The sequence below is a fragment of the Asterias rubens genome, chromosome 1 (genome assembly GCF_902459465.1).
Source record: "Asterias rubens chromosome 1, eAstRub1.3, whole genome shotgun sequence".
In the NCBI taxonomy this organism is placed as follows: domain Eukaryota; kingdom Metazoa; phylum Echinodermata; class Asteroidea; order Forcipulatida; family Asteriidae; genus Asterias; species Asterias rubens.
Genome location: NC_047062.1, coordinates 5,180,289 through 5,208,121, shown reverse-complemented (window position 1 = coordinate 5,208,121; position 27,833 = coordinate 5,180,289). Strand labels below are relative to the sequence as shown.

At 39.5% G+C, this 27,833-nt stretch overlaps 1 protein-coding gene across 1 annotated transcript; it reads left to right on the top strand.

Annotated features, from left to right (window-relative positions):
• The first annotated feature begins 634 nt into the window (after window positions 1-634).
• LOC117294894 (neuronal PAS domain-containing protein 4A-like) lies at window positions 635-27,728 on the top strand. Its single transcript, XM_033777447.1, has 9 exons — window positions 635-812; window positions 2,651-2,712; window positions 7,281-7,370; window positions 8,950-9,073; window positions 13,013-13,089; window positions 17,985-18,184; window positions 20,474-20,580; window positions 25,189-25,351; window positions 25,996-27,728. The coding sequence occupies exons 1-9, from the start codon at window positions 635-637 to the stop codon at window positions 27,347-27,349; spliced, it is 2,355 nt and encodes a 784-aa protein (XP_033633338.1). The 3' UTR covers window positions 27,350-27,728.
• The last annotated feature ends 105 nt before the right edge of the window (window positions 27,729-27,833 follow it).

Below are 27,833 nucleotides of genomic sequence, written 5' to 3'. Positions count from 1 at the left end.
TTTCTGGTGTAATTTTCCGTTGGAATTTCGTTTTGTGAAAACTGATACGCAATTGTTGATAAAAATTGTTCCCAACCGACCGGCCGGAGCATTACCACTGAGTCCTAAAGCGACAACTCATATGTGGTCATGAGGAATCCATGGACAACTGAAAAGAATTTTTGAAAACTGAACTTTGAAAACTGGGTCAAGATACACAAACGAAACCAAACGAATAAAGCAACAAGATATTGACTTACACTAACTACGCAACGTTTTAATTGAAAAGTACGTAACTTTTTTCAAATTTTCAAACCGGCAGCCTACAAAATAAGTTAACAACTGTTTGTCAATTTCCCATCTACCTTGGCAAATCTCTGTGAGACTCGGGTAGATGTACACAGAAAATCTCACATTGGAAATCAAGTATAAACCTGACTCAAGAACAATATTTTGAAAAGGTTCGAAGGCGGTGTTTGAACTAAATCTGCTTTTGCGACGATTGTTGATAACTACGAGGAAAACAAAAGTTCTATGAGATGTAACTATTCAATGAATCGAAGAGAAACTTTAGGATTTATTTCAAAAGTACGATCGATAAATCGTCGCACTGCGTCCCCCTCCTTACCGCCTGGACCCTTTGGAGGCTGGTACGATGCATCGCTCAACGAGCCGAGCTTCGAAACAGAGACGGGAGCTCATCAAGACGGAAATTGACCGTCTTCGTGAATTGCTTCCACTGCCAAATGCCGTCAAAGCACGACTTTCTTTCCTCCATGTCATGTCACTGGGATGTGTTTTTGTTCGGAAGGGACATTACTTCAACCAACAAGGTAAGTTTTATTTAAGCTGCAGTGACGAAAACACTCCTAAACTGTTTTTACAATTTTATTTGTAGTTTTAAATTGTAAAGTTGATTTTGTAGATTGTTGTATTTTTTTGTTCGTTATTATGTAAAGCGCATTGAGAGACATTCCAGAATTGAAATTCACTCTTCAAACAAATGCCCTCAAACGTTACTCGGGGAAATGGTATTGTTGTATCCTTCAACAGAAATAACTCTGTGTCTTTGCAATGCTCTAAGTGTTTTTTTGTGTCGTCAAATTTAGGAATGTAAACCTCTCCCGTAATTAAAGGGAAAGACTTTGACAACACACTTACATGCAACTCGACAGTAATGTGCTTCAGTACAAATAATAACATGCACATCACTCTCCTGAAAATAAAGTTCTTCGGGAAAAAGGGTGTGAAATAGTAGAGGGAAAATAACAAGGATTTCTGTGTAAAAGTGTCTTTAAATACCGTTGTGGAAAACTCTGATACTGTTGGAACTTACGCCAGAACATATAGTGAGAAACCGGTACTTTATTTAGCGTAATCGTAACATAGTGATGTAACCAAAAAATGACAAGGATTCGACAAGACTTTTTAACTTTGAAACAACTTTTTTTCAAATTAAGGAACAATGATGAGTTCTGAGCGACGGTCGTGTTGTTGCTCCCTAAATATTGTTGCAAACATTTTACCCTTCTAAGATTGATATAATCTATTAATAGTTGTTGAACCATTCTGTGTTTTGTTTCTGTAAAAATAAAAATTGATTAATATAATATACCGAATAAATAACAACAAGCAATCAAAATTTACACCATATAGGGTTTTCAAATAACACCCATTTCTGCAAAAAATAAGTAAAATTTGTGTTATAATTTATTGACACACCCTTGATGTTAATTTTGAATCTCTCTTCGGTATCTATAAACATATGTGACAACATCCATGGTGTCATTTTTAGCACTCCAGTTTTTGCAGTGAACCAACCAACAAACCAACCAACCAACCAACCAACCAACCAACCAACCAACCAATCAACCAACCAACCAACCAACCAACCAACCAACCAACCAACCAACCAACCAACCAACCAACCAACCAACCAACAAAACAACCAACCAACAAACCAATAAACCAACCAACCAAAACACTAAACACCCAGGGCATTTCACAACAAGAAAGCATACGGGTGCATTGCGGATAATGACCCTTCCTCCTTTACCCCCAGTGTCCCTTATAAATGGCCCCATCTGTGGGGGCCTGATTTTAGGAGCAGTAGTTCCTGTTAGCCATATGCCGCAATCTATTCACTAATTGGTATGGCGAGCCATGTGGGCGTGAAGAGAATAATAGAGTGAAATAAAAGTCAGTGAACAGCTTTGATAAATTGTCATTAAACTCCCCAATATAATCCACATTAATAACAATTATTCCACGAGGTTTAATCTTATAGAGAACACAGTTAATGTATCCTATTGTGTTTTATGCCTGTGGTGAATAATGGAATCAGGCGACATTTCTTTTACGAAATACTTTCCGTCAGTTCTTTCGTTTTTCCGAAGAAGAATCAAGTGCGGCTATTTTTTATTCAGGCCCCAAATTATTATTGTACTGTTCAATATCTGTTCCTTGTTCAAGATGTGGTAATACCCTAATATAATAATGAGCATTTTAGTAAAATGATGCGCATTCATGCGCATTTGAACTTCATTTCATACAGAGTTTGAGCAATAATAATTTTTGGTTAGCATCATGCATAGCACTGCTGGAAACCACCGGCCCATTTGAGAATCATTTTGCAATAATTCATAACCAAGGAACGTTTCCTTTGTTGCAGAGCAAGATGTGGTGACGTCACGGCCAAGTTGGGACGATGTTTCCCCTTTTGACTTTACACAGGTAAGATGACAACTTTAAGAGTAGAGATGGGTTTTGGGAGAATCATGTAGCTAGCTAAGTTTAGTTATAGTTAAAGCACCTTATAACGACATTTCCTTCAAAGTTATTTCTCAAATGAGGAAAATAAAGACTGCTCAAACTTGTCCTCCTCCGTGGTTCGAATCCAAGTGAGGACTTCGTCACAAAATCATAATTTGGAAGCTATGCATTGTAAGATTTTAACCCGATACCCTTTATAGTGCCATTGTCAAGGCTTCGTTGCTGCTGCTGTTGTTATTAATTGTTTTTGTCGTTGTCGTTGTCGTTGTCGTTGTCGTTGTCATTGTCGTTGTTGATTCAGACTTTTGTTGCTGTTGTTGTTGATGCAGACTTTTGTCGTTGTTTTTGTTATTGATGTTGATGTCATACCTGATGTTGTGTCAATTTGACATTTCGTCGAATCTCTCTACTTGATATAGAATTAAAGGGTAAACGCGCAAATGTTTTGGTAACATTTGGTTTGCGGATGGGAATTGTTTTTATCCAGGGGAAAAACGTATCTTCATGCTCATATCGTTTTCAATTGTCTTGGAATTGCGGGCGGGGGGGGGGGTATCTAACGGCCCAAAGTTTAGTGGAGATGTATCCCCAACCCCCGGGAACTGAATCAGCATCCACACCAAAACAATAAAATACCAAAAGCGGAGTCAGATTTCATTTTTGATGGGTCTATGATGTACATGTTGCTCCTCACATCAGCAAGATCATGACAGCTTTACTAAGTTTAATTGAAAACAATGCAAAACTAAAAATCAGAAGGTCTGAGAGGGAAAACCCCTTTTTCCAAAGCGTTGTTTGGTGGTTTTGTTGGTGGCTGGGCACATCTGTTACTCAAAAATCTCAACTCCCCACACTGCCTACAAAACCAAATCAAACAATCAAGCTAAATCAACGTAAATTAATTTCAAACCAATCAATCTAAATAAACCGTTTTTATCGTCCATTATTTAAAAAGGGAAACAAGTAGCTGTTTTTTATTGCAACTGATTGGATCGTGGAGTTGCAGTCCAAATCATGCTCGTCTAACTGACTTTTTTTTATAGACCTGTATGAGATCAATCCAATCCATGCAAGAGGTTGGGGGGGGGGTCGGGAAACTTAACATTCGGCGTCATGTAATAATTGATGGCATCATTAAGCAAGACTGCGCCCCGAACACAGGGACGTTCTTCCCCCTCCAACGTCCGTCATGCACCGCTGCTGACATACTTTTTTTTAGCATAACCAGCGAACTGCTTTCCAAACCATTTTCATTAGAGTTTGACTCGCACTGCTTCTTTTCTTGCGTTTGGCCGGGTTCGGAATTTAATCTCCACGGACCAGTGGATATCCATGTTATGTTTATGTTTTTATGTTTACCCCCTTCTCTCTCTCTCTCTGTCTCGACGACCCAGGGTTGGCAGATTGTGGCATACTCCATCACCCCAGCCAGCGATCGATTGGTTAACAAGTATTCATTTTCATTATGCATTTTGTAGGCAGTGGACACCTGTGGTAATTGTCAAAGACCAGTATTCTCACTTGGTGTACACCAACATAATGCATACAATAACAAAGTTTGGAAAATGTTGACTCCATTGCGCCATCGAAGAGAACAGGTTATAGGCTAGGCCTGCGCGCTGTATAAACGAGATGCTCGTTGACGACTTAGACAAGGTACCTTTTAGTACACGCACGCAATGAGGTAATTTGGAGGCAACATAACTAAACGAAATACAAACGAAACACTTTTTTGTGAACAGTGTTGTACTATCCAAGGAAAGTTATGTGAACGGTTTTGAAGACATGCTTTGAACTACAAGCGTTGCCCGTGGTTATGACTGCAACATTTGGGGTGATAAAGTTGACACAATTGGTGTTGTCGAATATAAATTACCCAAGAAAGAATAAAAGTTAACACCATAAGGGTGTTAATGTGTTAACAACAAAGACATTGCCATGCTGGCAATACTAATCCGTAGGAATACACAATCTGAGAAAAAGTAATGTTCCTGGACAGTTACGCTTCACAGATTAAATTTTTGGGTCATAAACAAATCATATTATCTTTTTACAATTAACTACATTACTTAAAACGTTTCTCAAAAATGGTTTATTTCGAAAGCTGATGTAGGCTTTTGTAATCAATAAGTGTGTACTGGCAATAATTTTAAGATTGATTACCAAATGCTTTCCCATTAACCATTTTATCCCCCTGTGATCGTTTCCTTTGCTCGGTCGTTGTATGAATGCCATGCCAGTCGAATTTAAAAGCACCCAGAACTAACCCAATATTTAAAAATCCAAGATTTTATCACCAAACATGTCTAAAACAATATCCATTATGTGCTTTGAACCTTTAGACATAACAAGAATACAAGAATTTATTAACAAGGAAACAACACAATCTAAACAATATGTTTAAGCTGCTTGTTGAGATACTACATAAACTCAGTCAACCATCCAGCGTAAATTACACTAAAAATACAGTCTTCCATTTTTAGAAGAAAATGCGGAAGATGACTGATGACTTGTGATTAATCTGAAGCATGGTGAAAAAGAAGAACAGGCATAGATTCTCTATGCAGAATGGGGAATTTCAGAGGGAAATACACTTCTCGAAAAGTGGGGGAAAAAATATGTAAGCTTTCAAGAAAATCTTTCATTTTGCTTTCCGATTATTACAAAATGCTACTTTAAAATGAAAAAAATAAAACAACAAAACCCTATCATGGTGACAGTTGGGAGAGAGAGGGGGGGGGGGGTTGCGAGGGAAACCGTCTTACGCCCCCCCCCTTCAGTTGCAATATCATCCACAACTACTCTTTATTTTGTCCGTCTATAAAGACTTGCCCATTATTATAACGCAAACTACGCACACATGCAGGGCACATGCCGCTTCGCAGTAACTCAACCCGCTCAGCTAAAAAAGGTATATTTGTGTCACACGTCTTTCGTTCTCCAAATCTGGAAATTAAAAACTCTTTATTTCTTTTCCCTCAAGTCCCCAGGAAGTTTCGGATGACAGAAAACATCCTAATAATCTCTCCATCCCGGTGAAAACTTGGTTGTCTATAATTACCCTAGCGGCCCTATTGCTCCCCCCCCCCCATGACACGGCTAAGGCCCCCTGCCTTTAGGCCTCGTCAAGATAATGCCAAGCTGACGGAGCTCGCCTAGCAGAAAGAAGAAGGAAAAAAAAACTCACATCAAAGAAAGCAACAACAACCCCATATAGTCCCCGGATATATAGGAAATCATAAATGATACGCATGAACACAATTTCCCTGGAGGTCTTACACTCGATTAATTCAATTTAATTTGTGGGAGTATATAGCAGCGTCCCGTTCCCGTATACGCAAGCTAAGGGCATGGCAGGGGCCTTACAAATATGTCTAATGATTAGTGAAAAAAAATCCTGATCGGGACGAGGCGGACCCGGTCCATCGGACTGGGGAAGGCAGATCTAATTTTACGTGCAGAACAAAGTGCAGAAGGGTATTAGTAACCGACGCGACTATCAATCATCATCGGCTCCCCTTCGCCCCGGTTGATACTGCTCTATCCCCGGTCGGTGCCGACTGGCAGGCTTCGCTGCTGGTGAGATGAGTCTTGTTTTACGGAGTTTATGGGCTCCTGTGTTGTTACGGGCAAAGCAAGAAATGAGCGACGAGCTAAGTTATCTCTTTCTATATGGCTTTGCGGAATTAAAAGCTCGGTAAAGGGGACTCATGGTCTAAGGAACTTTTCTTATATTCAGTTGAATGGATGGATGTGCAAGAATGTCAAAACAATCCTTTATGATATTTTGTGAATGAAATACTGAGTTTCATTCGTTTAATTTGCAGTTTATCATGCGGGAGCCCACCCCTCGCTCAGAACCCTACTCTTGCGCCCCAACCTCAAAGTTAGATCAACTAAAAGCTTGAGCGGTTCGACACATTAAAAACGTCCACCGCCGCCCAAGTGCTGTCCTTGCCACTGCCCCTCCCCTTCCCGGTCCAATAAATTGTTTCGAATTGTTTTCTCGGTTTCGACACGCGCGAGACTTGAAAAGCGTGTTTCATCATGTGCTTTAAAGGCAGTGGAAACTATTGGTAATTGCTAAAAATAATTATTAGCATAAAACCTCACTTGGTAACGAGTAATGGGGAGAGGTTGATAGTATAAAACGTTGTGGGAAACAGCTCCCTCTGAAGTAACGTAGTTTTCGAGAAAAAAGGTACTTTTCAACGAATCTGATTACGAGACCTCAGTTTTAGATGTTGATGTGTCGACATTAAGCATCATCTGAAAACACACAACTTCGTGTGACAAGGGTGTTTGTTCTTTCATTATTATCTTGCAACTTCGACGACCAATGAGCCCAAATTTTCACAAGCCTTTTATGTTACGCATATGTTGAGGTACACCAAGTGAGAAGACTGGTCTTTGACAATTACCAACAGTGTCCAGTGTATTTAAAGGTGTATGTTTTGTAGTTCGTCCATAAGGTAATGGAATTTATAAAAATGTATAAAAGTGGAATGTTATTGTTTTATCTTTTTTAGGCACTGCACGGTTTTTTGTTAATGATGACGAGACAGGGAAAGTTACTCTACATATCGGAAAACGTTACCGACTACCTCGGCCACTCTATGGTAAACATACACCCTCTTGTTCTTATGAAAATTAACTTGCATTAAACTACTTCTGTGACGTCACTCTATTGTTGGAAGTCGTTACGAATCTACACTTAAGCGTAGAGCCGTAAAATAATCTACAGTTGAGTTGATTACAATAGTTCAACTTGAAAATTACTGTCTTCCCAAACTGAAAGATAGGATGAAGTGCAACAAAACATTAGCTAGCTGTATATATGTTATCTTTCATTTTCAAAAATTTTTTCCAGTTTAGAAAAATCACTTTAATAACACAATTTATTGTTAGCTGAGCAAACTGACGTTGTACTCGATAATGTTGCAAGCACTAAAGAATGCCTCTATATATTGTAAAATATTTATAATGTGACCAACCGTCGTTTGTTAACGTACATACGAAATTAGATAGACTATTAAACTAGTGTTGTTAGGAGAGACTCTAAAGTGTAGATTCGTGAATACAATGTACTCGCCTTCGGCTCGTACATTCTATTCACGAATCTACACTTTCTGTGCCATTCTCCTTAACGTATTGGTAGAGGGAAAATGTGAAACTGTCTGAATACAAACAAAATATAGACCACAAGTGAAACTAACTGTGGAGTAAAAAACAATGATGATTTTTTAGAAACACTTCTGCCGTTGACGGTGTGCTTCAAAATGGGTAACCTTTGACGTCATGTTTGGGATGTTGCTTTGTTATCCTCCATGTTGCAACAAAGCGGCCATTCAAAACGGAGCTCCCCGCACATGACAAAGCATTAGTGATGACATAACATGGCTTTCCGTGAATCTCTCTATCAAGGCACCGGAGAGGTTTTTTTTTAAACGATTGTTTTATTATTATTATTATTATTTATTCGGCATAAAAACACATACAAAGTACAAACATAAACAGTACAAAACAAAAGCCAGAGACATATGCCTGGAATTATAAAAAGTTTACCTAAAAACTGTAGCCCGAAGGCCTTCAATTCCAATATCCCTGGCCATATATTGAAAATCTATAATTATTTACAAAAAAACTATAAAGACATTAAGAACATTAAGAAAAAAACAGAAAGATAATTAAAAGCAAGGACGCAGAAAGAGTAAAAATGCAAAATAGCCCCACCCCCTCCCATCAGGCAAAAAATAAACTTAACCAGCAATAAAGAAACATAAAAAATAAAAATAAATAAATAAAAAAATGCAAAATTGGCAAGAGACACAAAGGTTTAAAAACGGATCCACGATCAGTTTAAAAAGAGTTATATACAACTAGAAAAAAATAATAATAATGTTTTCAACATCTTTGACATCTGTTTAATTTCATGTGAGCTCAATTTCTTTTTGAAAGCCGTTTTCGTTCAAGTATGTCTTTAAGGTTTTTTATGGCAAGTTTCTATTCGGTAAAACACGAAACACTTTTGAATCGATGAATTCATTTATGGGATATAATAATTTATAAAAATGCAATTATTGCCCGAATTTGGATAAGGATGACTGATTGACAAGTCAGGGAAACTGACTGAGTAAATTTTAATTAAAGTACGGTGTATTTAAGAACAAAATGATAATTTGTTTGTCTTGGTTGCAGGTGGAACTTCTATCTACAGGTGGCGATTTGTACGAAGTAATCGACCCTAGAGACCATGCTGTGGTCCGAGCACAAATGGCCGTCGCTGGCTCAAACTGCGGTACTGAAACAGAATGTCTAGCTGGTAAGAGTTTGTCAAGTATCGGTATTTTCGAGTGAAAGTCGGTTAGTGTGCAGACTGGACTTTTGATTTCGCTTGACCCCAGAGCCTAAAGCCAGGTTAATGCTTCCTGCATTGCAAACGCGATACGAGTTTCGACGTCACATGGCTGTTTTCGCAGCGAATGGTTCGATGGCGTTCAATATTCAATGAACAGTTATTTAAAGGCAGTGGACACTATTGGTAATTACTCAAAATAATTATTGGCATAAAACCTTTCTTGGTGACGAGTAATGGGGAGAGGTTGATGGTATAAAACATTGTGAGAAACGGCTCCCTCTGAAGTGCCATAGTTTTGGAGAAAGAAGTAATTTTCCACGAATTTGATTTCGAGACCTCAAGTTTAGAACTTGAGGTCTCGAAATCAACCATCTAAACGCACACAGCTTTGTGTTGCAAGGGTTATTTTTCTTTCATTATTATCTCGCAACTTTGATGACCGATTGAGCTCAAATTTTCACAGGTTTGTTATTTTATGCATATGTTGAGATACACCAACTGTGAAGGCTAGTCTTTGACAATTACCAATAGTGTCCAGTGCCTTTTAATGATGACAGAGACAAGTACATGTTATTTACAATTCTATTAATATGTAAAGGTGTTAATAATAAATGTCACATAATAAGCAAAACAACATAAATCTTCGAAAATATATAGAACCCTTAATTTAATGTGTCACGTCAAAATTTGCATTCGCAAGAAGTATGAACCGGGCTTCATCCAAAGGTGGCTGGATTCGATGGGCTGGCATACGCACGCGCAATGACATTCCCATGACCTTTAAACCCCCAGGTCACAGGCTCTTCCTGTTCACGAAATATTAGACTATCAATAAAAATGTAGCTCTATTGTGTAGATCCATTGCAAATAATTATTTTCATTCTAAGCCTTGATCGTCGTAATCCTTGCCGAACACGTATGCAAACTTGAGCAGGCCAATAGTAGTAGGCTGGTACGCAAAACTATGACGTTATTGTCCCAGTGACGTCATGGAACGTCACTTGAAGTCATTGTGCGACAAGCTCCGTTGTTTGCGCTTAAGAAATTTGAAATTCCGAGCCGGATGTAGCCTAGGTCAGACAATATTTCTTCTTTTTCTTATCAGTCTCCAGATTGTATTGAAATATTATTCATTCCTGACATTATTGTTTTTTACTCCAATATGTTTTGGGGTGAAAACAAGTTATGTGAATAAAATTAAAAAAAAAAGCCCGAAATTGCACCCAAGTTAATCTCCCATCATGAAGCTGGTGTCTCAGAGGTGCCCGCAAGCTCAATGGTGACCTAATCATTGTCGTCAAAGTGCTGTCCTTCCATAGTTCGGTATCTGTCTGAAGTTCAAGTTGAAGCTTTGTTACAAAGCAGACTGCAGAGCATGGAACCAAGCTTGGGTCGCCAATGTAGTTGTTTAGAAGAGTTCTTTTAAAACCAATCCTCAGTCTCAAATTTAATTGACCAAAACCACCCATTTAATTAAGTGAATTTTCTATAGTTCAATAATTGAAAATGTAATAACGCTGTCATCATTAATGACCCCAGGCAGTATATCTTGATGACTTTCGACCTATACCGCTTCACTTTCCTCTTTCCATTCATTCCACAAAAATCCACGATTTCACGAAAGAAAAAAATCTCTGAGTTAATTAATACACATCGCTCGCAGTTAACTCATACGATCACCAACTTTTTAATTATTGCTGAGACCAATTCAATGATTACAGTTTTATGTTCTCTCTCCCAGTCGAGCTTACAGAAAGGATAATGGTTTCTGACTTGCTGTAATATCCAGTATAGCCCACTGGGTCACGACAACTAAGACCCCGCCTCACGCGGGGGAGATCCCCTTTATTTCTCCCGTACTCTGATCCAAATATTTGCTCGTTGACTGATCGCGCGCGAATTTATTTTGTCTTAGTTACAAAGCGTTTTCGCGCGTTTTTATCCATAAGTCCACGCCGTCCCGCGGGAGGATAAAAAACGATGTACATGTGATGCCGCAATTGTACGTTTTGTGATTCTTGTTTTATTGCTTCAACTGGGAGGAAAGTTGTTTGCTTTTTTGTCTCTCTCTCTCTTCCCGGCATGGTCAAGACCATTTAGGAGAAGAAAAGCGGGCCGCTGTTGGGAGGATTTCTCTTTAGTCCACCAGATGGCAGGTTCAACACGGACGTGAAAAAGTGGCAACTTTGCGCCACTTGTCATCAGCAGTGGCGAGAGAGGGGGGCTTAGCTTTCTAATCGCCGGTGCCTGGGCCAATTAAGTGCCGATTTAGACAAGCAGAATGGAAAACAAATAGCGGTAGTGGAGTCCACAAAGGCCCACCCGGATATGACCAGTCTCTTGCACAGTGAGATAGGGCTCATTGACTGGTCCCATAGGGGGATGGGGGTTTCTTTTTACAAGAAATGCCGGCGTTCTGGCACGTTTTTTGTTTGTTTTTACCTCAAACGATATTTTGACGTATGTCCACTTAAAGATTCCCCCTATCTCTTAAACATTTATAAGAGGAATGATGGGTGGCGCGGTGCAGGGGGGGGGGGGGGTGCTGAATGCAGATTGACAGAGCGACCTTTATGAGATCATCCTTGTCTGATTCCCTGTGCGATTCTGTTAACAAAGCGTCGTGGCACTAAAGAGGACCAGACTTCCATTCCAGGCTCAAATCGGTTTAAACAAAATGGATTTCATCAAGGTCAACGTTGAACACGATTTGGAGACAAATAATCGAAATTAAGCCCGCTTTGATCATAACAATTCTAAACACAAAAGGCACACACATTTATAATTAATTCATTTTGCTCCAAAAGGGAACTTTCCGTAAATGTATCTCAATCAGTCCTGACACTTCACGGAGGCAACGAAGGTGATTGCATCCATGCCCCCTTGGTGCCCTTGAAATGCTCAAGTAGAAATTGACAATTTCCTCACACGGTGCCCTTCACCAGGAAGAAAATGCCTTGGTTCCCTTGTCCTTTTATAAACGAAGTTTGTACAAATCAAACCAATGCAAACGCAACAGCTGCAGGCATAGTCTAAACTAGAACCCATTAAAAAATATACGAGTTCAAAACATGGAAATATCTGACGCAGATTCTTGTTTTCCCGCAACAAAAATTGCCCGGACGTTAGCGTTGTCCGCGGTGTGTTTTGGTATGAGCAGCAAAGATAGAATAGTTTAGGAAAACGGTCAAAGTCGTAATTACAAATATTATCCCGTTATTGATACTGTTAAGAGGATTGTATCGGATTAGACTCCGCCCGGATCGGTTTCGTCTGCTCTCGTATACCAAGGAGCAGGCACAGAGAGAAAAACCATAAGGACACAGAGTTTTTTTTAATCACACTGTCGACATATCTGGGCCGCGGGTCTTCTCTATGGGCTAAGGCGCTTATGTAATTTATCGTGCTGATCTTTATTGATTTGTATGTAATAGGTTTGAGGGGGTAAGACACGAAAGAAACTTAAAAAATTGCCCCAAGTCGTTCCTTTTTGCCAGTGAAAACTGTTATGAGGCTCTGTAATATGAACATCATTTGCAATTATGTTGATATGCTACATTGGTAAATCATCAAATGTTATTTTTAGGAAAATGGTCATATTTGCTGGAATTGGGTGCTGATTGGTATAAAATGGGAAGAGGTGGATTTTGACGGGGGTCTCACGAGAATGACGAACTTCTTCCACTGCGTGGACTTACACACAACACCTCGATCCCTGCTCGATATCCTGCAGAGCGCTTTTTTTTCTTTTTCTTCAGGCGCTTGGAAAATGCCTTGTTTTTGATTTTTATGTCCCCATCCCATGCCCAATTTTCTTACATCTAACCGAAAAGGTTTTTTGATGATTTATATGACCTGAAACCTTTAACCTACAGTTGACCTTTCCTTTTTCCCTCTCCTTAGATGAAGACCGAACTTTCTTCTGCAGGATGAATACATCACGTAACATGCGCCGTAAGGATCACTGTACGGATAACAAGGTAAGCCGATTCGTGAATGGGCGTTTTGTAATGGTTGTAACGCCGTGTCCGAACTAGCGGCTGCAGCTACGGCTAGCTACGGCTAGACTTCAGCCGTATATAGGCGAAGCTTCGAATACGGCACTCGGGCGTCGCCAGTGGCGGTCTTATTGCTATATAGGAGCGTGTTCTAGACTAGGCTAGATTAGATTAGATTTCTTTATTATTTCTGCATTAAATAATAATTGTATTGTCAACTGGAAATGCTAAAGCCACAAATCAACTCCTATAAAATTCAACCAAAGTAAAACCGTGTGCCGTACCAACTTGAGAATCGTCCCAACTACAATTAGGGCCTGTGTATTACAATAATTGGGGCGGCTGCTTGCAGAATGACGTGAGTAAATTACACATAGTGGAGTAACATTGTTGCAAAATTTTGCCATTGTGAATCACGTTAGGGAAATGTTGTGGGCCCGGGTCGATTTAACAAAGAGGTAGGACTAGTCCTAAGTTAGGACGAGTAACTCGTCCTAACTTGAGATAAGACTTAGCAGGCCTAACTCTTTGTGAAATCGACCCAGAAAAACGGTATTTCAGACCATAATAGCAAGACGCCCACTGATTGCGATTATCCGATATCACAGTCACTGTCGCCCCAATCACGGTTAATCCCAGCTATAGTTGGGCAGTCCGAACTGTAGCACCCAAGTTTAGACTGGTCCCAACTGTAGTTGGTAATTGGGATTATTCCAAAGTTGTGACGGAACGTTGTACTGTAGTCAACACATCACTGTTGTCGCAGTCTCACCCGACACGTGGCTATAATTTCCTTTGGGGAATTTCCGAAGACCGAACAAAAATATCGAACAACATTATTCCCCATATACGGACAATCTGAACACCGCCACCACACCGGTACTGCGCAACAACATTCCTAACTTTCGTTTCAGTCTTCCCGTAGAAATCCCAGCGTACCCCCTCCACAAAGTTTTAACTTTAAAGGGTGACAATACGTCATCGCACTCTCTGGCGTAAGTTTTACATGTTCCAATATTGTGTACCCGGATTGGAAGGAGGTCAAAAAAATACCGATATTATTTTCTGGCACACATAAAAGGTACAACTTTTTGCCGGAGCACGTTGTAAGCAATACAATGGCTAGAATTTCTCCCAAGGCATGGTTCTCCATTCCCATGCGAAATTTAACTTATCTGTTAAGATTTATGAAAAGAAGAAATACGACAAAGCTTTAACACTAAGTTTTCTTGAAGTTGAAACACAATTTTTGACAGTTTAGCCTATATATTGCTTACGACCCTTTCCCCTTGTTACATCGTTATCCTTCTGGCACACTATGTGTAATACACACGAACCCACGTTTGGCCTGCCATATTAAAGTAGGCCTACAACAGTGAAACATCATATTTATTTATACAGAACGAAAGAAACAGCATTTACCATGTTTAGAATTTATGTTTTCATTAAAAATTAACCACATATTTTCGTTCCGAGATGCTGTGATAATCCGGAAATCCGAGGAAGGTTTACACAAAAGTGTAGTAACTCTGCTTTCCCATTTCAAGTATAGAGCTCCATTGCGTATTGAACGTAGTTCCTTATTCAAACAAGAGAAGATTAACGCAACGTTAAAGGCAGTGGACACTATTGGTAATTACTCAAAATAATTATTAGCATAAAACCATACTTGGTGACAAGTAATGGGGAGAGGCATGGTGGTATAAAACATTGTGAGAAACGGCTCCCTCTGAAGTGCCATAGTTTTCGAGAAAGACGTAATTTTCCACGAATTTGATTTCGAGACCTCAAGTTTAGAACTTGAGGTCTCGAAATCAACCATCTAAATGCACACAACTTCGTGTGACAAGGGTATTTTCTTCTTTCATTATTATCTCGCAACTTTGATGACCGATTGAGCTCAAATTTTCACAGGTTTGTTATTTTATGCATATGTTGAGATACACCAACTGTGAAGGCTGGTCTTTGACAAATACCAATAGTGTCCACTGCCTTTAAAGACACTGGGCACTGTTGCTAAACAATATTAGCATAACAACTCACTTGGTAACGAACAACAGCTTTTGATTAAATCCATTGGACACTTTCGGTAAAGAAACAAAATTAAAAGTTCACAGATTTACAAATAATTTACAGGGTTTACAGAAGGTAATGGTGAAAGACTTCTCTTGAAATATTATTTCATGGAAGGCTTTACTTTTTGAGAAAACATTAAAATAATAAAACACATGTCATGACACGGCGAAACGTGCGGAAACAAGGGTGGGTTTTCCCGTTATTTTCTCCCAACTCCGATGACCGATTGAACCTAAATTTTTCACAGGTTTGTAATTTTATAAACAAGTTGTGATACACGAAGTGTGGGCCTTGGACAATACTGTTTACCGAAAGTGTCCAATGGCTTTAAATAAAATAATTAAAAGCATTAAGATCTGAAGTCTGAAATGAACCGAATTCGTGCAATATTTATTCTCTTGCAACTTGGATTACCATTGAGTCAAAATTTTCACAGATTTGTTTAAAGTTACCTGGAAGTGGTATTTTTTCAAAAGAAAGCTTTTGTCACTAATATATGTGTTTTGATGAGTGGAATGTGAATAAACAGTTAACTAAGGTTTTAAAAAATCAGTTCTTATGTTATTTACAAATTTAAGAGTAGACCCCGACCCGAGAGGGCGCTGTTCGTGACGTCAATCGAGGCAGACTTTGCCTGTAATGCGTATAGAGTAAACACAGATGTAAAGTACATGTACGGACCAAATCGTGAGTTCGTACGTTTCAAACAAAAAATTAAAAAAATTCCGGCAATGCCGACCAGGTGTATTGCTGCTGAATGCAGAAAAACACTTTTTGAAACGTACCAACTCACGACTTGGACGTACATGTACTTTGCACGTGTGTTTACTATACGCATTGCAGGCAAAGTCTGCCTCGATTGACGTCACAAAAGGGGTAGGCGGAGTCAGCCCCCCAAACAACTTTTTATATATTTTTAAACATATAAATCGTGACAAACAATAACTAAAAAAATTGTTTTATTGTTCGTAAGCATATTCTCTTATGTTTGAAAGAAAACAAATTCTATTTCCAGGTGACTTTAATTGTATGGATTATGTTTAGGATACACCAAGTGAGAATACAGCAGCCGATTTCACGAAACGCTAGGATTAATCCTATCTCGAGTGACGAGTAACTCGCCCTAACTTAGGATGGGTTCAGTTCTTCCTATTGTCTTTATGGATACGGAACTGAACTCGTCCTAAGGTTAATCCTAAGTTAGGAGTAGTTTGGTGAAATCGACGGCTGGTCTTTGACAATAAACAAAGTCGACGACCTAGTTGATCTATGGTAAAGATATCTGCCCTTTAAACTATTTCTGTGACGTCACTCTATTGTTGAAAGTGTAGATTATTTTTACGAATCCACACTTAGGTGTTGTTTCTATTGAGACACTCAATTCATTGAAACTGTTACACAACCAAATGTGGGGAATAGTTTAAGTCAGAGAATAGACTCTAAAGTGTACGTTCTTGACTACAATGTACTCGTTCTCGGCTCGTACAGCGGGTCACGAATCTACACTTTCTCTTCCATTCTCCTCAACATAAAGACTGCGGAGGGTCGAAAAGGTCCAAATCCTACCCCAACATTATCCCCTTTTCCCGGTATTGCATCATCATCATTGCAGGTCAAATAAAAATACTCTTTATTTTCTGCGATGCACAATGCCTTTCAATTATAGTTTAAGTCATTGACGCTGTCAATATATAGTTTTTCAAGTTTTTTGTTTTTTCAATAGAAATACTCAATAAAAATCATCGCGTTTTTAAGAAAAAGCTTAGGTCAAAACGGCCACAATGTTTCTGTAAATGTTATGATGCTACAAGGTAATCTTTTTCAATTTTTAAACTGATACGTATCCCTTTGATTTTTTTTTTTTTTTTTTGCTACTGGTGTTTGTATTACATTAATTAAGACTTGCCGTCCATTTTTTTTAACTAAAAATATCCTGATTTTCTTTACACTTTTTCAATACCCCCTTTGGTTGGATTTTGACGCCAATACATTTTGTTGTTCTCAATATAGAATTGTCGGCGAGTAGGCCACGTGTAACTAAATCGAAATCTTTATCCCGAAGACGGCATTGGGATAGGCCTGGAAGCCGGAAGGAACAGTGTTCAACCTTCAAAATTATAAAACAATAATTGTTCCCTGTTTTGGACATTGACGAGATATAAACTTGGTCAATTTTGGCAAAGACATTGTACAGGTTCGATTTAACAATAAGGAAACAACCCTCATAAACAACAATATGTTGTACCTTCCCTGTATATTAAGTACATTTCCCGTTTGAAAACGATTTTAATGATAGTTTCCAAAGTCAAGAAGAGGTAAGTTTTTCATGTTTGAATTTTATTTCGAGGCTAAACGACATTTGTCTGTTCCTTGTTCCTCGTTCCTTATTCCGTCGGGTGCTAATGGCGTTCCAAGCCGGCAGAGAATGTTAGAAGAATGCGGAACAAGGAAAAATGACATGCGGAAAACAAGAAATGATTTGGCATTTAACTGGATTGTACGGATACATTCATTCGAAAGTGAAACAAACATGGAAAAAGTGGATTGTTAATAACTGTCAACGCATATTTGTATTGTTTCTAACATAAATAGTGTTTACAGACCTGACATTGACAAATCTGTTAATCATCTTGAAGTTTTGAACTCAATTTCAAAAGGTATAATTAGTTTGTGTACTACTCTGAAAAAAAAGGAAAGGAAAAATGGTTTACGGAAGACCAAACTGTACTTTGTCATGTTGCTTAGTCTACCAGTACATGAACTTGGTTTAATATCTGAACATTTCTTACCTATTCTAACAGATGGTTCGTATCAAAGGTCGTTTTCGAATCTTGTGGTCCGGCTGCTGCTACAACTGGAACCAAGTCGAGCCAGTTTTCACTGCCGTGTGTAGCCCCGTGGAGACCCTCACGCCAATCTCCGATGAGATGGTCCCCCTGAAGACGAGCATGTTTACCACGGAACATGGCATGGACATGGTCATATATGATGTCTCATCAAAGTGAGTTTCTACAAGTTATCAAACAATTGCGAAATTGACGATTTAAAAAAAATCATTATGTTAGAAGACGAGTAAATATACTGTTCGAAATGTGGAGACAAAACCGGCTCTTCTCAGAGCCAACACTCACACAAAAGAGATTGACACATGGTTGTACCCGCAAGTTTACTATTAATTTATAGGTTCTTCCTATTTCTCAACATCATGCTAAGCTTCAAACAATACTACATTATGTTAGTTTATCTTTCTTTCATAATTCTCACCATGGAAGACACATTACAATGGGTTACCCTGACATATGATACATAAGAAACAAATAAGTGCTGACTATACATTACCGTGCACGTCTGCGTGTTCTAAACGGGTCCAGAAATCTCATGCCCTTAATTCCCATGTTCAATGTCTTTGTCAAATTTCGTCAAATTCAGTTGTCAGTTCAGTTGTCAGTTGTTTTCTGAACGAAAACAATGAGACTGTTATATTTGTCAGTAGACAGTCAACAAGAGCAACGCTGTTTTTAGTGTTCCCTAAATGCTGTCTCATGTAATATACTTTGACAGTACTTTTCTCTGGAGGAGTGGTACAGGCATGACCTTTTAGACTGAAACTATAACCCTTTTCTCGTTGTCTTTAATACCGACATTCCAAAGTAGTGTCATAGTCACACGCCATGAGTCTCGTAAAACAGTCCCATTCGACAACAACTTTGTTTCACATAATAGCTCTGCAATCTACTGTACAGATTATCAATCACAACCCGGTACAGGATACAACCTTTAATCGAATCATCATCATGAGACTACATTTTGAAACTGAAGATTAATTTTTATCGAAAAACTCATAACTGAAGGGAAGAAATGGAGAAGAAATAGTAACAGTCCACATTCCCGCAGGCTACGGCCAAAAAGAGAACCCGCTCCTCTGAAACGGATTAAGAATCTCACATTGCGCTACCCTTGAGAGAAAAAAAGACAACTTGGAGAAAATGAAGATCAGAAAAGATCCATCTAGCTGCAGGGTCCAATCTTTGGATTAGATTTTTTTTTTTTTTTTTTTTTTTTGGGGGGGGGGGGTTTCTTCACAAAAGTTGTTGTTGAAACACAGAGGACTGTTGCTTCTCAGTTTATGTCTCTCTTGTTGCGTCTCTCAATTTGTAGCTCCTCGGATCGGATGAGTCTGTCGATTTTAGGCGAGTTGGTTGAGAGTGTAAATAAAAAACACCATCTAACATTCTCACCATGCTGGGTTCTTCACTCGTTTCTTGTTCGCTGTCCCACTATCCATTCAAGGGTTTTTATGCATTTGTTGCATTTTAAAGGGACGGTATAACAAGTGTGGTAATTACTCAATATAGCCCTGCAATAGCAAAAGCAAGGACGACTTGACCAATGAATGAGCTTCGGAGGAGTCAGGTTTGTTCAGTGGCTTCTGTCCCTGCGTTACACCTCCGTGGAGCCCTGTTCGAATCCCACATCAGACCAAAGCATTGAACCTAGAATGGGTTTTCAGTCCCTCCAAACTGGTTTTTCTCCTTTTTCTAAAAACTGAAATTTCTTTCTTGTCTTCTTTACAAAAGTATGCTTTGCCGACTTAAATTCAGATTCAGAATTGTTGATTTTATTGATAACATTGATTTTGCTGCAGTGTGCAGGCGTATAGTGCCAAACGGTCTCAGCGTTGTATATAGACTGCAAATCTCGTGCATATTCAAATATTGGGTCCCGTTAAAGGCAGTGGACACTATTGGTTATTACTCAAAATAATTATCATCATAAAACCTCACTTGGTAACGGGTATTGGGGAGAGGTTGATAGTATACAACATTGTGATAAACGACTCCATTCTGAAGTGACGCAGTTTTCGAGAAAGAAGTAATTTTCCACGAATTTGATTTCGAGACCTCAAGTTTAGAATTCATATATCTCGCAACTTCGACGACCAATTGAGCTCAAATTTTCGCAGGTTTGTTATTTTATGCATATGTTTAGAGTTTAGAGTTTAGATACACATAGTTTGCCAATTACCAATAGTGTCCACTGTCTTTAAAGTGAGCAAATTTGTTTTCTCCACGCAACGGGCATTGAACCAAAGTGGTTGATTTTCAAATGTTGTCGACAGAGGACAACCAGGGAAGCCGGGTGTTAAAAGGAAAAACCCATACCAAGGCAGATTTAGTTATATATAGCAAACCCAAAGAAAAACCTGTGTACAAGGTCCCTTTGTGTGATGGCTTAACCCTGTGTTAAGGTTTACATTCTAAGTTGCTTTTCATTTATTTTGACATTACAGTGTGTTTTTCCACCTTGGTTATGAGTCGAGTGAGCTTAGTGCTATGTCATGGTATACACTCATTCATCCGGACTATGTAGAAACAGCGAGGAAATATCATCAGCAAAGTAAGAAACTTTCATTTTAAAACAAGTTTCGTTTTATGTACGGTTAATATAAGGACGAGGACGAGCAGTGTTGAAAATGCTCGCGCAGAGCTGCTGCTATGCGGGTAGCTTACACTACCTCTGAATCGAAGCATGAGGCACGCATTATTGATAATGCCCGCGCGGAGCTGCTGCTGACTCTCTCAGCTCTCTGAATCAAGGTAGTATTACGTGTGGTAGGTATATACATGGAGGAGTCTAATTTATTCCTCCATGGTATATACATCAACACTACGACTATAATGTGCACTCTCTTTGATCAAGGAACGTTGTCAAAAGTGCTGCTGCAATATCATGTTTATCCCCTCTGAATCAAGAAAAGGTAGAGCGACGACAATGTCGACAACACTGCTGGTCACTAATAATTGCCGACTGATACTCTTTTTGGATCAGCATTGGTAATGCCGACATGACAAAATGGTATGAACACACTCTCTCTCTCTCTCTCTCTCTGAATCAAAAACGAATATAATGTCGACAACTTTCCTGCTAACAATGCTCACTTTTTGGAGTAGCTTTTGGTGATGTCGATAATACAACTGCTGTGCTCACTCTTTTGTAGCAGTGTCGGTGATGTAAAACAAAACTTCTGCTTAAATAATGCTCGGTGATGTCGACAATACTGCTGCCACGATGCTTCAATAACATCTTTGGTGTAGCAAGTGTTTCATTAGTTGAAAACAAGCATCACTACATGCAGCCAACATATGTTACAAATTCTTCAAGTAATATCGTCAAATTTTCCAAAACCGGTGTATGTTGTGATGTTGTGCCTTAAAGACAGTGGACACTATTGGTAATTGTCAAAGACTAGTCTTCACATTTGGTGTATATCAACATATGCATAAAATAACTAACCTGTGAAAATTTGAGCTCAATCGGTCATCGAAGTTGCGAGATAATAATGAAAGAAAAAAAACACCCTTGTCACACGAAGTTGTGTGCGTTTAGATGATTGATTTCGAGACCTCAAGTTCTAAATCTGAGGTCTCGAAATCAAATTCGTGGAAAATGACTTCTTTCTCAAAAACTATGGCACTTCAGAGGGAGCCGTTTCTCACATCAACCTCTCCCCATAATACTCGTCACCAACAAAGGTTTTATGCTAAAAAATTATTTGAGTAATTACCAATAGTGTCCACTGCCTTTAAACTATGGGCGTTTATTTTGATTCTACAACTCGATGAAAATAACATCAAAGCTATCGTTAAGATTCCCCACGATTATTAACAAGCATATACCTTTAAACTTCATTCTTTACCGGCAGGATTTATATTTTTATCTAAAAAAGAGAAATACGAACCTACTAACAAAACAGCAAACAACTGACAATACTCGTGTAGCCTACTAGCTACCAAACACTTCAAACTATAAAATCAATTTTAAGATCATTATTTCCTTGAGCTTTTATCGGGATATATAAACAGAAATATACGTCATGCCTTATGCATAGAAGTGCTTCTCTTGCAAGGCCTGAAGCTGCATACGGGAAAACCAATTTCACCGCGTAAGACTGATGACAGGCCGGGGGCGTTGAGGGGCCAATCAAGGGTGGAATATCTCTCCTCCATACCCCTGTCTCACCCGTAGGCAGGGTTCGGAACAGGGCGTAGCCACTGCCAGCTTATGTTCATCAAAGGGATAATGATACAATTATCCCTAAAACATATTGTCAAACACACATGATTGCCAATTAACACGGTAACTTTATTGTTGCGACCGGGCACAATGCATGCAATTAATTAATAAAAAACAATCTAACGATCTGATAGCAATTCCCATTCTGAAAAGATGAACATTGTCAAAGGGGCTAAATAAATCCTCGTCCCTGTTCTTTCTCAATGATCTCACCCACGGGGCTACAATCGCACCCCTCCCGCAAACACTGGGCTGCCTTGAAGGCCATTGTGTCTGAGACGAGTTCCAAAGGGAGCTGAGTTGCACGTACAGTTTACCGCAGTTCAATCGAACTGAGCCGCCGTGTGGTGCCTTCATTTCACGGCGCCCCTTCACAGGCACAGGCCACGTTCATTGAACTGGCCTATCCCATAAGGACTCATGGATCATTTTCACTATTTTTTTTATATGCACGATAAAAAAAAAAATTGTTTTTTTGTTTTTGGATATAATCTAAATAATGAACAAACCTTCATTATTCTTATTAGGGGGATGACTTACCGTAAGTGCAATGTAAACAAGTTTTGCACAATAACAAAATAAATACATAGGCCTATACCTGCAATGGTTTTAATATTTTACTATAGAGAAGGAAATACCCATAAAAGTTGAATAGGACCTCGCTCGATTTGTAAGCAGTTCATATTTTAGTATTCTAGTGTGTGCATGAACCAGCACATCCTCAAGAAAATGGATGGAACTTCATTTTCTTTGGTAACATTCCAAAAAACAACATAATAGTCCCTCGCAACATAAAAAGGTAAATAAGATAACGTTCAAATGCCCTTTCACATTTCCTTGTAATCATTTAACATTATTTTTTTTTCTGTTATTTTTATAAACTGTTTTGAAAACATTTGTGCGTATTGTATATCCTGATCTGGATATCAGTCATTATAAGGATGTTAAACCTATACGCAACTAAGGGACACAGTGTCCTTGACTGAAACAACATTGCTCTTTTGGGTTGTTGTCTATATATATAGGTGGGGTGGTGGAGGGGGATGGGAGGGGGTGGGTGGTTGGTTGGGATAAAATTTACAAGGAAGAACCTCTCGAAACAAAAACGCACAATAAAAAACACATTAGCTTTGCTGGAAATGTTACCCATTGATTAACCAGTTTCTTTAATACTACTAAAATCATTTAAGTTTGGCATGGCGATCAACCAATTATAAATTTCTTTAATTAAGAAACATTGTTGCTGTTACTAAATAAATCGCAATGTTTTTTGAGTAATTACCAATAGCGACCATCAGTGCATTTGATGCAGTCTTGCAGTTGCCTGGTGTCAATGATGACGAAACGAAGCGACTCGTCTTCTTCAACCATAGCACTTCAAAAAAAAGGAAATATCAAAGACAAAGTTCAGCATTATTAATCATAAAAAACCGCAGTCATTAGTTTGAAACTGAAAGTTCACTGATCATTAATTTGCATCTGCGCTATTCCTCCAGAGAAGGGTAGGCACTCCGTCAGAAATGCTGTGGAAGTCGAGTGTAAAGAAGTATAAGCATTTGAAGACTCCCCAATGCAACACCTTTTTTTTATCGATTGCATCATTGAAAAAACAAATTATACATCAATACGACAAAACATTGTTTGCCGTTTTCGGGTTCATCTACCACCAGTTCAAGGGAGGGTCATAGTTCAAGGGAGGGTCATACTGATGACCCCGAAGCGATTTGTTTAATTTCTTTTTGCAGAAAGCATCATCTCAAACCATTCGTCTGAAGTGATCCTTAAACGTACATGCAGGCATGTAGGTGTGGGGGGGGGGATGTCAAGGGCCCACAACCTTTGCCTCCCCCAATCACCCAAATAAGATGGAAGAAAAATACATATAATTAAGACTTGTTGGTTTTCGGGAATAAAACAACCTTTGTGTTTTATCTGTCAGACTAAAATTGTTTGGATCATAAGTAGGTTCAGTGCAGCATGACGTATCAACACATGATGTCGAACGACACAGTGCATGTTATTATGGTCCCTCTCCCTCAGATGACAAACATTAATTATAACATGTAGTTTATCTTTTGTGTTGTTGCCACTGTATTTCGTAAGCGCTTTGTATCGCTTTTGTAAAAAGCGCCATAGTAAGGTTATAATTATTATTAACATAAAAATGAAACATGATAGACCTTGCTTTTCCCCTACCTACCCCCAATCGTCCAAAAGAAAATGTCTAGGATAGAACATGCCTAGGCACGTCACTGTTACCATGGTTGAATGGGTCTCCTATTCCCAGGGAAACATGAACATAATATGTTTATTATCAATGCCAAGTTAAAAAAAAAAAAAAAAAAAAAGTTCTTCCAAAAAACAATGTTATATATTAAATAATAATAACAAGGAAAGCGAACACTTCCACGTTAGGGACTTTACCTGACTGGGAAGCGACAACAACACCAATTTCCTGTTTCAATCTGCATCAGATTATATAAACCTACAAGCAGAAGCTTGGTATGACAAAGCTTGGTCGGGGACGGTTGGTTTGCGGTCTGCTGTCAAAATTCCTATATTAGGTTTTAGTGAATAAAAAATGCAGAAGCAGTTTGTGGCCGGAAACAAAACTTAAGTTGAACTGTTGACTGAGTTGTGCTATTTACTGCAGGGTACGTGAGTTCCAAAGAAAACAAAACAGAACAAACAACAAAACTGAAGCATCATTCAGATCCTGTACCGGTAGCCAAAACAGTCCTGTTAATTATTAATCGATTATTATGTCATCACCTTAAGTCATGATTTCATTATTATTTTGAGCTATAGGCGGAAGTTTTGTTTTCTTTATTTCAATTATTGAAGGAAACATTCCTAGTGGTATAAAACAAACCTGAAGTATTTTCTTTTGTGATTAATCAATGGTTTCGTTCACTTGTTTTGTTTTTACAGTGCTACAACCGAGTATCGGAACTGCCGCGAGTAGATGTGCCTTTGTGTTAAGGCTTCTTCGTAAAGACAACGCTGTTGTGACGGTCAGCGTGACGGCCTGGCTGGACCGGGACTCCACGGTCAACCACGCGGCTGTGATTATGTGCCAGAACCTGGTCATCAGGTAAGATTTTCTATAATAGATGTTAAGTTTGCATCGGGGATAAAGAGTTGTAATTCTTGTTTTACCCTTACACCGATGTGTGTATAGCAATGTATACTCAGTACTTTCCCGAGTCCATGTGTTACACCGAAGTGTGTAAGCACTGTATACTCACACGAGTCCTGTGAAACAAATGGCAGGCATATTACTCAGGTGGGATTCGAACCTTTGCAGGTCTATAGAGCAGTGTCTTACCACCTAGACCACCGAGATTAGCCAGTAGCTGGAGACAGTGCAAATCCTCTGAGGTCCTCGTTCCAGATCTTCTTCTCTTGTCTCACTAGTTTTAACCAATGTTTAGAAAAACTGAACGTGGAAATAATTATTTTTGCCGGCAGAGTAAGAAATTGCATAATATTTTCAAATTGGTTTAAAATGGTGAAATAATATCGAAGTCTCTCAGCCGTTCGACAAGCTGCAGATTGCCTGATTGTACAATGCCAAAAACGAAATGCCCCTCTTTGTAATGCCAAAAACGAAATGCCCCTCTTTGTACAATGCCAAAAACGAAATGCCCCTCTTGGCCAATGTAACGTTTAACGAAAACTGGGTTTGCTATTGTGAAATTTTTTAAAGACTTTTGACCTGGTATTTTTGGTACACAGAGAGGACGAAATCGCTATGTACGAATCTCAGGCTCTACACGAGACTCTAGCTCGTCGTTCGGCTCCTTGCCTCGTATCACCCCGTCCGCCATCTGCCTCAGGCTCCAGCGAAAGATTCAGCTGTGGTCCATCAGGTGATGATGGTTCATCCCCTTGGCCCGAACAAGGACCCCACGCCGAAGAAAACACACCCTGTTCCGTGGACACGGCCCCGTTATATGGGTACACCAACTCCGGTGGCCAGACCCAGCATCGGTATGTCGGTGACAGCACCCAGTACCAACATTTGGTGAGCCACGGTGATGCGAACGATTGGCGATATGACAGTGAGAGTTGCTACTATCAGGAAAACCAATTCAACACCATGTCTTGCCATCAGCTGAAGGTGGAAAATGCGGGTTGGGAGGCACCGATTCATAGCCTCCCGCACCACGAGGCAGCAGGGAGGGCAATTTTTCCAGGGAACTATGGCCCTTACTCCTCGGTACTTTTAGGGCCAGCGAGGGCGCGGCAATCAGTACGTCCCCGTAAAGACGGCATTGTGGACGGTTGTGACTTTACGTTGAGCCACACCACAACACGAGAACCTTCTGTTGGGAGTGATCCTTGTCCAGCTCTGAAAAGAGCAGTCCTCGAGTGGGCTAGGCGTCTTAAAGTTAAAAGACAGATCATGACGTCTTACAAGAAACAAGAACAATGCTTTCCATCGTTGGAGTACAAAGAGAAAAGCAGAAAGAGATCACATCGTGAAACTAGTGTGCCTGCCTCCCCTGTTCCGTTATACAAATCTGAAATTGACTATGTACCTTGTGTTGCAACCCTCACCCGTATGGAGCCGCCTGCAAAACGCTTCATTGACGGCACAATTCAAGTCAATAACCAACCACACACCGTGAACAACCTCACCAGCCCACTGCAGAACCCTGAAGACCATTCCTTCAACATTAAAGGGTACACCTCATCGGTTGGAATACCACAAGTCGAACCTCACTGGTGGCCGACGTCCGGGGGTGAGGTCCGTGTCCCGGACGGTATCCTCACCCCAGAGTCGTCCCCTTCCCACGAGGATCCACCGGGGAAAATGCGCCCTGCATTCGGTACACCGAGCAGCGCGTGCTCCCCGGAGAGTAGCAAGCCGGCTCGGCAGCAGCAGGACGACAGACATGCTTCAGACGAGGAAACTGAGCCGATTGTCGGTACCCTAGAGGATGCTGTTGGGAAGGCACTATGCGCTCTGTCCTCGGATGAGTTGAGACTCCTAGACCAGGCTACACTCTCCTTGCTCTATCAGAATGGACCTTCACGACAACCAAGCTTTCCTAATAAGACTGTTGCTAATTCAGATAATAAATAGTAATCTATTTAGATTTGAAACTTTTTACAATGCAGGTACAACTTTGTTAAAATTGAAAGAGGTTTTTGTATCACTATACAATGATATGTTTTTGTTCTCCGATTTGAACAGTTCTGCATATAAACACCAGACACAAACAACCAAAACTTAAGATAACCATCCCATATCAGTATCACAGAAACATGACATACAAGGCAAGTTTGTGCACAATTTGTTCCACTGTGAAATTATGTGATATAGTTTTGTTCTTCAAAGTATTGATCGTTGCACCAATGCTGCATAGATTAATAAAACACACATTGAAGGATGTGGGTACTTTTTGTAACACAAAACACAACGGCCACAGATTTACATTAAACTTACACCGTTTGAAGATCATGATAGTAGAAAGCGTTCCTTAAAATATAAGATGCTGAGGTGCTGTAATTTTTGAAAAATGAGTAAAACAATGTCATGAAAATACGTTTTTACATGCTTAAAATAA

Excerpts from the sequence above, each read along its gene's own strand:
- LOC117294894 (XM_033777447.1), top strand. The coding sequence starts at position 635 with ATGCATCGCTCAACGAGCCGAGCTTCGAAACAGAGACGGGAGCTCATC. Across the intron at positions 813-2,650 it reads ACATTACTTCAACCAACAAG|AGCAAGATGTGGTGACGTCA; the intron begins GTAAGTTTTATT and ends CCTTTGTTGCAG. Across the intron at positions 7,371-8,949 it reads ACTACCTCGGCCACTCTATG|GTGGAACTTCTATCTACAGG; the intron begins GTAAACATACAC and ends TCTTGGTTGCAG.